The following is a 9,642-nucleotide window of genomic DNA, read 5'->3' as shown; positions in this document are numbered from 1 at the left end:
CATCCGCGCTTTTCCCCAAACGTAGCTTAACGCAACGTATTCGCAAAGAGTCGGTGCTGCAACGACGTTGCATGCTTCCACGTCAATCAGTCGGAACCCCGCCGGCTGAGGAATTAAAGGCTCCGGATGATCGGTTTCTTCCAACTGAGTTCGGATATCCTCCCAATTTATGAGCTCGGGGACGAAAGATTCCGCCTCCACAAGAAGCTTCCGCTTTTGGTGAGGACCCAAGACCGTGCCATAAAGTGTACAAATATCAACTGATCGGTACCAATTGATCGCCTCGATGGATGTTATTATACTCAGGGACCATGTATCGCTGGATGAGGAGGAAGGTGTCGCGCTCGTTCCCAGTTCGACTAACGGAAGCTGGCCGGTAAAGAGAACGCGTCCAAAGCTGTGTGTGCGCTGACCGAAGTTGGCTGTACGCAGCACAATCTGAGATCGAGTGTTGTCAATGTCTCGACGCCCCAGAAATCCCTTATGACGTGTGACGATTTTTGCGATCAGCGAACAGAATCCACAGGTTTCTTGTCTGGCCAAGATCTCCCGAAAAGGATCCAGATATATTGTCATGTCGGGACTCCTTCCCAGCCAAGCTTTTACATGTAAATGACTGCAGAATGAGCATACTGCATGTGAATCGTTCCAGTCACGAAAGACTGCGGGGTCCCGAGAAGGAACAGCATGAAAACGTAAGCGACAGAGGTCTTGCAGGGATAGCTCTTTCTCGGATGGTTTTAACAAAAACCGGATCCTCCCTTGCTCTTGCAGCTCCTTACAATGCTGGCATTCATCCGCATAGGTTTGTTCTTGTCCAGAGTAGGTCAACGTTGTTGCAGAAGATCGGCGCCTGCTTATCGAGGGAAGGTGTAGTTTAATGCCGGTCCATGGTTTGATGTCTGCAAAATGACGGGATTGCATGATTCAAGAGATTCCGAGGCGTGAGCAGAGAAAGAGGAACAAGGAAGGTTACTGCGAGAGAGATGTCGGATGCCAGAAAATCGTGGGATTTAGTTTGTGGACACATCCCTTTTGACAAGGACTCAATGACGACGTTTTCGCCCCCACCATTCTAGAACCCACACACAGAGCCGCACACGCACTGTTCGTTCCGCGCCATTCTCCTATTCCATGGATCTCTTGGTACGTAGAATACCTCTACAGAGGACTCCTGCAAGTGGCTGTCAGTGTGATTAGCAAAGGGCCTCAGGATAGAGGATTTGTAGAAGATCAAGACGACATGGAAGATCAGTTTGGCTATCTTATACAATATTGTGGGAGCACACGAAAATTAAATCTGGCGCTTAGCCACCAGGTCGGAAAACGCCGCAGGCAGCGATCCATATTCCCCACCAGGTGGCTGCCTACACAGTATTGGAATTGACAGAAATAGAAAAGCTTTCACACCACAGTCGTCATTCCACCTTCAATTCACCTTGAGATGAGTATCTACGAAATAAAGGAAAGGCGAAATGCTTGTTCTGGATACATACATGACCGAACAGCCACGCAGACAGCCATCCCCGCTTCTCCGCCGCTCCTTTAAACAGAAAAGGCAACTTTGCCATCTCCAACTTACTTTTTTCTCCTTTGTACCTGCAGAATTTGCACTGCCTCACGACCAAACCTCCCTGCGCACATCACCCAATCCGCACCCACCTTTCACGCCACACCAAACGATCCAGCCCAGCCCTAACACAAATAGCAGCAGCTCGCATTTAACCTTATCGCCCATCTCGGTCCCTGATGTGACGTTCGCTCGCTCCTCAGATACGACGCACAAGTGACGCATTGCCTCACTTCAGCAGCGTGTTATCTGCTGTTGTGGGTCGGCGCTACATAAGCAAAAGGCTTTGTGTGTGCACGAGCGGCGGCGCGAGCGTGCATGGACCCTATAGCATACATACACTTTTTTCCCTATTACCCCCACCACACTCAGTCACCATTAGCGTCCGCATGATACACCGTACGGCCTCGCTCGGATAGGGCTCGTATAGCAATATTGCGATGATCGGCCTCCCCAATCACACCGACCGGGCCAATTGGAAAAAAGGCTGAATGCGAGTGGGTGTATCACGCGCAACACCCGCAACGGAAACGACGCCAACGTCTGACCCTTTCCCGAGCGCTTGGTACTAATTCGTGCATATCATTCCCCTCTTATAATGCGCCGATCCCCATCAAGGGAGCCAAGTGCCTGGATCAACTATTCGTGTCTCGCCGAGCGAATCCCTGACGGGAATTACATCACTTTCCGTAACGGTATCGTCGCCGTCGCAACAGTGTCGGTGGAAGGTGGGGGACGAGATAAATGTCGGCTGACATGAACTTCTGACCTGAGCGTAGTATTCTGATTAGGGCTGCGCTCAGACAACGATGTGGATGCCAACGTCTTTGGTCAGCAGTAGCAATTTTTGTAAATGCATGAACAAACTATGCTATTGCCGCTCTTTCAAGCTAGAACGGAAGCTATGTGGTATCTCTTCAAATTGCTGCTTCGCCACTTGTCGGATTGACTTCCTCCGCCGCTATGCAGTCCAGCCCGTTGTGCCATTCTGAGCTATGCTATCAGAAGAGCTGATGGGAAAATGCTTTTTGGTGAAAAAATGATACAAAGAACCCTGAAAGGCACCGATCATGGTCAGTCCCAAAATGTAAAATCAAACAATGAAGAAGAGAGCGACGAAGAAGAAAATTCGTTGAAACATGATGCAGCTATGCTCCCATTTTCCCCATCCCGCAGTCAATGCAGTAGGTCCGGTTTCTAATACCAAATGCTAACACAAAACACTAATTGATGTATACTTCAGGCCGTTAAATATCTTATCCGCATGCCGTCTCCAGAGAGGCTGATTAGCGTAATACTCAGCGTGCTAACCCGTAGGCGTTGGCACGTCTGTTGGGGCTGTCGTAGTCACTGCCACTTCCAGTACCCTCATCAACAATTTCCTTCCACCAGTCTGAGCCATTGCTGTGCCGAGGCATGGGAGGAGTCTTTCCAGAATCGTAGTTGGATGCTATTGCTAGTATCTCAGGCCGGTCAAGATCAAACGGATCACTTTTGCCTCGTGTTGCGCGGCTCGCTGTGGTTCTCCGTTTGCCACTGCGACCACTGGCCGGACTGCTGCGTCCACTTGAGCCATACGAGATTGCCGGGCTGCCATGTGGACTGAGCCAAGAAGAGCGAGCGGTTGAAGTTGTTGCCAGAGGCTCTTGGGACTGTACCATGAGTGAGGAACTGCGGGCACTTGGCAGCGGAATGGGTCCTGGCGGCGGACCCCTTCCAGAATCCACGCTGGCATTCCGGGAAGCTGGAAGGATATAGATGCTTGCCGAATCTGTGCTTGCGGCATCTGTTTCCGGCTGCGGGCCAGCAGCCACGTCGGATGCATACCTGTCGGCGAATGGATTGCTCCTGGGAGGACGAAGGGGTAGGACGTGCGCTGAAGGGTGGGATGGTGAAACATATCCCGAATCTTCGGAGTACCATGATGAGCGAGCCTGTGACAGAGCTCTTGGGTTACCGCTTTGGCTGCGGGCGTGAGAGGCAACTCGGGCTATAGGCGGAAGGCCCATACTATTCCTCCGGGCAACAGAGATGGTGCTGGCAGAAATCCGCTTTTGGGTCTCCCGAGGATCCAGGAACGGGTTTTGCGGTTCGATACTTGCTGGGAAGCCAAACTGTGGTGTTGGCTCGCGCCAGTTCGCCATGCCTGGTGTCAGGGGGCTTCGTATGTCGTTTAGGTTACCGCCGAGTAGTGCTGACTGTGGTGTTTGAACCTTGGGAGAAAGACTTGCTCTGTCGGGGTTGGTGACGCGGTATGATGAAGGCACCGGATCTCTGAAGGGGTTGAGAGACTCAGGGAGGTCCTCTAGTTGAGGAGGAGTCGGAGAATAGAATGATGGGATACTGTCAGTAGACACTGCTCGGCCCCTTCGTTCCGGGACGAACGTTTGTGGCTTTTGGAACTTCTGCTTGAACGCTGCAAAGCGACCGGCGGGTGGTTGCGCTGGGGCGCTCGTGGAGCGCAGATGGCGCGTCGAGCCTGCAGAGCCTGCAGAGCTGTACGAAGACCGTGCGACCGGTTCAAACGCAGGCGATTCCGGAGCCCGTCTAGCCATGCCGTCAGTACCAGACGGCTTAAGTCCCGCCTTGGCGGCAAGTCCTGCCGTAAGGGCGGCCCATTTGGCGGCGAGCCCTGAGCGAGGCGGAGGTCCAGCCAACCCCCCTTGTCCTGCACTCTTCTCATCTAGCCCCTCTCTTCTCTCTTTTCTCCTCTTGAGACAGAATAGAATCAGAGCAACAATAGCGGCGATGCCAAAAACGACGCCAAGGACAATACCAGCGATAGCACCTGGGGAGAGACCATGATTGCTGTGATGGCCGGACGAGTGATCATCATGTGACGAGGTGCCAGAGCCTTCGAACCCGGAACCTTCGGTTCCGCCGGTCAGAGAAGAAGTAGAGTCGGAAGCTGTAGTCGGTTGCGAAACAATAAAAGTAGATGCAGAGACGACTGAGACAACTGCAGTCAAAGTGTCAGAACTTCCGCTCTGTGCGGTGGTTGTGACGGGTATAATGCTAGAAGGAAGTGTGTTCAAAACAGTAGAACTTGCAAACGAGGAAGAGGCATCAGAAGAAGAAGAAGTGAAGGCAACTGATCCAGTCGCCGTCGTAACTACAGCAAATATTGTCGACGGCGAACTGATTGAAGAGGGCTGCGAAGGCCCTGCAGAAACGAGCGAAGACTGGGCAGGCGCAGACGTGGCAGGCTCAGACGAGAGACCCTGAGATGCCTCCGGCTGGGTCGGTGCAGATGACGAGGGAGCTGGGACAGGAGAAGCGGCCTCGGTCGACGACAGCGGAGGAACCGTCGTCGCTGGCGCCGCGGTGGTTTGCGTACCTGGCGCGGCGGCGGTGGAAGTGGCGGGAGAGGTCGATGAGGTCTGCAGCAAGTCAGCCGTGTCCGGGGTGGCACTCGAGGCGGCGGAGAGCTACATTTCCAGCCAGCAGGGTGGTGGTGCGGCGGACGCGGGTGCACCGGCGCCCGTTGACGGTGGTGATGGTGCTCGGCGGCTCAGCCATCCATTCAATGCGCGTCGACGCTCAACGTCAACGTCGCGAGGCTTGCGGCATGCGAGGCAGGCAACAGTTCAGGGCAGCCGCATGGCCGGCGAGAAAAGGCTGGCAAAATGGAGGTCGGGGCCGAGAGTGAATATAGGCTGGGGCGCAAACGCAACGGGCGGCGCCAGTGCGCGATCAGCAGAAACGAGGGTTGGGGTGTGGGCGGGCCGGATGGTGCATGGCCGGCAGGTGGCGGGCGGTTGCGAAGGGGCAGGTGAAGCTTGCGGCGTTTCATCGCGTGCCCGTTTGGGCAACGGCCCTGGTCGCAGCCGCCGCGCGGACGCTCACCGTCTCAGATGCGCCGCGACGGGCTCGCCAGCTTGGCCGATCTGTGGCGGGCGTGCACGCAAGATCGCCGTGGTGTTTGAGGTGCTGCACGGCTGGCGCGCGGGTCGAGGGCAGCGGGGCGTTGTCGCGCCTGCAGTGCTCGGTTGCGGCGGCGGGCCGGCGGGGTGGTTGGAGCTGGGGGAGCGAGGATTGGCGCCGGGCTAGGCTGCGGTGCCTGGCTAGTGCCAAAAGGACACAGCTAAGCTACATCCTGTTTGGGCGGCCGACCCACCTGCAGACGCGCCGCAACGCTGACCCATCCGGCTAATCAGCCGACGTCGAGCTGTCCACGCTACGCCGCATCTCCTCGCGTCCGTCGCGGCAATGTGGGCTTCGTTTCGCATGAAACCTCCAAGTCCCGTCCTCAACTCCTAAGATGTTTGCATTCGGTGGCAGCAGTAAGTCTAGTGCTTTCCTTTGATCCCGCCGGCCGCCGTTGCGCGCCTGTGCGCCACCAGCCGGCGCTCCTCCCGCACCACCTCAACGCCGCCGAACAACGTGCGACGCCCCTCCAGCACCACACACATCACCCATCAACCTCTCCGACGCCCGTCTGCCCCATTCGTGCCCTATGCGTCACTCCAGCCCGCCAGCCCGCGCCCTGCCCTCCCGCTCGCCCGTCCGCAGCCCTGACTCGCTGTTACTACCTCTGGCGGTTTCAAGGCGGCGCCCATTCTGTGCTCCCCGACCACTCACCGTCGCCAATTGCTGCGAATTGACTCGATCTGCTGCGTCTCACGCTGCTTCACTTTCTCACGTGACGCAGCCTTTGCTTGGCCCGTAGTAACGCGTAGCAGGCTCTCTCCTGGCTGGAAGACACGATTCGACGCAGGAGCGGGCCCCGCCTGAGCTGCCCACGCCTGTGAAGTTTCCAAACTTCCAGCCCCCGGCCCACAAGCCCGTAGCATGGGCGAAGGACGGCGATCCTCCGGCCCTGTTGCAGCACTTCGCACGGATCAAGAAGCCCTCTGATATCACCGTTGACCAGTTCCTCGGTTTAAACATCTCCCTAGAGCCCGAGACCAGCATCGAGGACTTGCTCGCTATTTTGCCCGGGGTCACCTCGTACGCAGTCCCTCAGGATTGGACAGAACTTCCGCCCGATGGTGCCCCTGTTCAGGCTCCAGTGCAGCAAGCGGAAGGCCCAAAGCGCCTCTTGAGCAATGGCAGGCCCTATCCTGGTCGGGAGGATTTTGCCATACGCCTCAGGGAGCTACTGCTCGACAATCATGACGCTTTCTCCGCTCTGACGCGTACTCCCCAGAACAAGGAGAAGAAGCCGCCACGTCTGGCCCACTATCGAAAGTTCTGGGAGGGCCTCGACAACATGGCCTACTACTGGGACACTAGTCTGGACGAGTACATCCCTCCCAAACACGCAGAGGAGCCCAGCCAGACCGAGGCCGCCGATGCGGCCGAGACCTCCGGAGACAAGACGTCAGACGCCGTTGAGTCTAAGGAGGCAGCGCGGCTCGAGGCTACGCACATAGATGAGTCCGTAGCCCGTAAGAAGGCCAAGACCGCGCCATCCGCCTCCTCCGGAACTGAGCCCAGCAGCAACACCACCACTGCGGCCTCGGACCAGTCTCAGCCCATCAACCTTGCCCAACGCCCAGCCACCACGCCAGCCAAGCTAGAAGCCACCAGGCCGGCGCCCAGCGCGCCTAACAACGGCGGCGGCAGCAGCAACAGGCCCGCCGGCACGTACAAGGGCCTCCGCATCGGCACGGGCAGCGGCATGCCGGACGGTTACCGCGTCGACACGGTGCGCTCCTTCGTCGAGCCCGTGGCGTGGTGCTTCGGGATGAACATCGCGCCGCACCGCCGGCCGCCGGCCCTGCAGATCCGCAACCTGCGCGTGCCCGTTCGTGTCAGCGCCGCCGTCTGGCGCAGCAGCACCGACCGCATGAAGGCGCGTCAGGGCTTCGTCCACGGACCCGCCGCCGGCATGCGCGTCGCCGACTACGTTGACTTCGGCGGCAATGGTAAGGTGCCCGGCAGCAGTGGAGATAGCCAGCACGAGGCGTTGCTGGACATTATGCGTGAGATCGGATCGTTGCTGTATATCGCTCAGGAACGCACTCGCGAGGGCCGCACCGAGCAGAAGCCCGGCGAGGGTAAGTGGTGGACCACCGTTCCCAGGTGGGGAGGTGGCAAAGGTGGCGAGGTCGGCGAGGCTCGTGGTGAAGACAGCGGCGAATCTGCGCCTAAATCTGACAAGGAGGAGAGGCCCAGTCGTAGTGGCAGGAGGCCGACGAAGAAGAAGACGGCCGCCGAGATCTGGGCGGAGATCAAGCCTGGCATCGGGTACTGGGATCCCAAGGTCGAGTACGAGGCCATCGGGAAGGACAGGAGCTCGGAATGGGACGATGTGAGTTGTTTTTTGCTTCAGCCTCCGCACGCCTGAAGTGCGCGAATTATGATTGAGCCGGATTGTTAAACTCCTTGTAGGTTTTCAGCGTCTCTTCGGTAAACACGCACATGGCTCTGCTCCATCTGCGCGTCCACCCAGCATACGTCTCATGGATTGAGACAGGTGAGCTGCCATCCCCGCTTCCGGCTGATGAGGACTGGTGTCGGCCGGTACTTCGCCGTTCCCGTTGGTATGACTTCTTCAACACGGAGGACCGTATCGAGGCTACAAAAGGCCTTTGGATGCTGTTCGGATGGATGGCCCGTCCGCAAGAGGTGCTAGGGGAGAACGGCGTCAAGAAGGGAGAAGACGTCGTCATGAAGGATGCGTGACCCAAGAACCGTGAAAAGAGTTCAGTATGAACTTGCGTCTCATTGAGTATTATCACAAACTCCTTTGAAAATTTCGGACTACATCCATGGAACCTTAGCGGTAGAGAGAATCTGTATCACCACAAGCGCCTACGGTTCTTTCAGGGCTCCGGCCATTTTATTTCTTATAGCACTTGCCTCAATGGCTAGTTACTTCATTCTTACGCAAAAAATAGATCGTAGCTTATCTTCTGGTCAAATTCCCTCAAAAAAAAAAATAGAAGGCGTTCCAGAAGCCGATATTACTCCTGTCCTAATTCCCCCCAAACCCTTTCCACCCAACCCATCACCTTTATCCTAACACTCCCCTCCTTTCATACTCTCCATTTACACCTTCGCCTGCTCCTTCTGTTGCTCAATCACCTTCCTCAACAACCTCAAATTCAGCGGCAACTGCTCCCCCAACCACGTCGCCCGCTGCGAATGATCCCTGACATCGTCACCCGTATTCGGATGCAGCAGCGCGGACAGCGGGCCGCGGTTGATGACGAGCCAGGGGATGAAGGCGCCAAACTGCTCCGGGGTGAACAGGTTGACCTCGAACATGCCCGTGTAGTGCGGGCCGATGGGCCGGTCCCACAGCTTGTAGATGCGCAGCTCCGGGAACTCGCGCCGCACGCGCTCCCACAGCTCCGTCGCGAACTGTGTCTGGAACGGGTCGCTCTGCAGGAAGTAGACGTGCACGTCGAAGCCGCCGCGCCGGTCGTTGGCGATGGGCGACGGGAAGGCGGTGTAGGCGTCCGATTTGCCCCGGACCGAGGGCGGGTTGATGAAGGATTTGCCGTCCTCGGCGCGATCTCTGCGGGAGATGTTAGCTGCGGGTTATTTGGGAAATTGATGGAAGAGAGAATGAAAAGGGGTTGAAGGAGTTGGTTTCGGTGAAGATGAAGTATATCTCGTTGCCGCTTCTAAGCCGTATAAAGGCGAGTTTAGAGGCAACATTTTACCCCGCTCCTTCTGCATATACCTTGTACGGAGTCGTAGATTTGTCGCAATGACCCAGCTGAAGAATAATAGGAAATAAGATGGAAGTATTTTACTTACTCTGGCAGAGGAGGCAGGTTCTCCCAACCCTCGAGGGGTGAAGGGTAGCTATAGAGACTAGGGTCCGACATAGGTCTCACAAGTGACGATGGCTTGAAGTTTGGTCGAGTTGAAGTAAAAATGCAGCTAACGGCACGACCCTAGCCAACCGACTGTCCTATATAGCTTTTGCTCTGTGAACCTTCTTCCGCTCGAGTGATGTCTTGCTAATGTGATGCAAACGCGTCGGGTAATGGCGCCTTCCGCTTGCTCGCTCGGTCTCGCGCATCGGCCACGATTCGACGCTGCGGTTTGTCAGCCGCACAACCGCGGAATTCTTCCACCGCCACTGCGCGCCCTCGCTGTTCTTACCAACACCA

The 9,642-nt window shown here is 56.7% G+C and overlaps 3 protein-coding genes across 3 annotated transcripts; 1 reads left to right on the top strand and 2 right to left on the bottom strand.

The window, feature by feature from the left end:
* Positions 1-3,058: 3,058 nt before the first annotated feature.
* Positions 3,059-5,089, bottom strand: LTHEOB_1896 (WSC domain containing protein; the record flags this gene model as incomplete). The annotated part of the gene is made up of 3 exons (XM_035510647.1): positions 3,059-3,341; positions 3,398-4,950; positions 5,003-5,089. 3 exons carry the CDS (start codon positions 5,087-5,089, stop codon positions 3,059-3,061), a joined length of 1,923 nt encoding a protein of 640 aa, XP_035364836.1.
* A 742-nt stretch (positions 5,090-5,831) lies between these two features.
* On the top strand, positions 5,832-8,200 carry LTHEOB_1895 (System protein b; the record flags this gene model as incomplete). Its single annotated transcript, XM_035510646.1, has 3 exons — positions 5,832-5,853; positions 6,253-7,826; positions 7,907-8,200. The coding sequence occupies 3 exons, from the start codon at positions 5,832-5,834 to the stop codon at positions 8,198-8,200; spliced, it is 1,890 nt and encodes a 629-aa protein (XP_035364835.1).
* Positions 8,201-8,566: 366 nt separating this feature from the next.
* Positions 8,567-9,354, bottom strand: LTHEOB_1894 (uncharacterized protein; the record flags this gene model as incomplete). Its single annotated transcript, XM_035510645.1, has 2 exons — positions 8,567-9,038; positions 9,284-9,354. The coding sequence occupies 2 exons, from the start codon at positions 9,352-9,354 to the stop codon at positions 8,567-8,569; spliced, it is 543 nt and encodes a 180-aa protein (XP_035364834.1).
* Positions 9,355-9,642: the final 288 nt, after the last annotated feature.

Source organism: Lasiodiplodia theobromae, assembly GCF_012971845.1.
Source record: "Lasiodiplodia theobromae strain AM2As chromosome Unknown scaffold_5, whole genome shotgun sequence".
In the NCBI taxonomy this organism is placed as follows: Eukaryota; Fungi; Ascomycota; class Dothideomycetes; order Botryosphaeriales; family Botryosphaeriaceae; genus Lasiodiplodia; species Lasiodiplodia theobromae.
The sequence above is the reverse complement of the archived record's forward strand: the minus strand, read 5'-3'. Positions and strand labels throughout refer to the sequence as shown.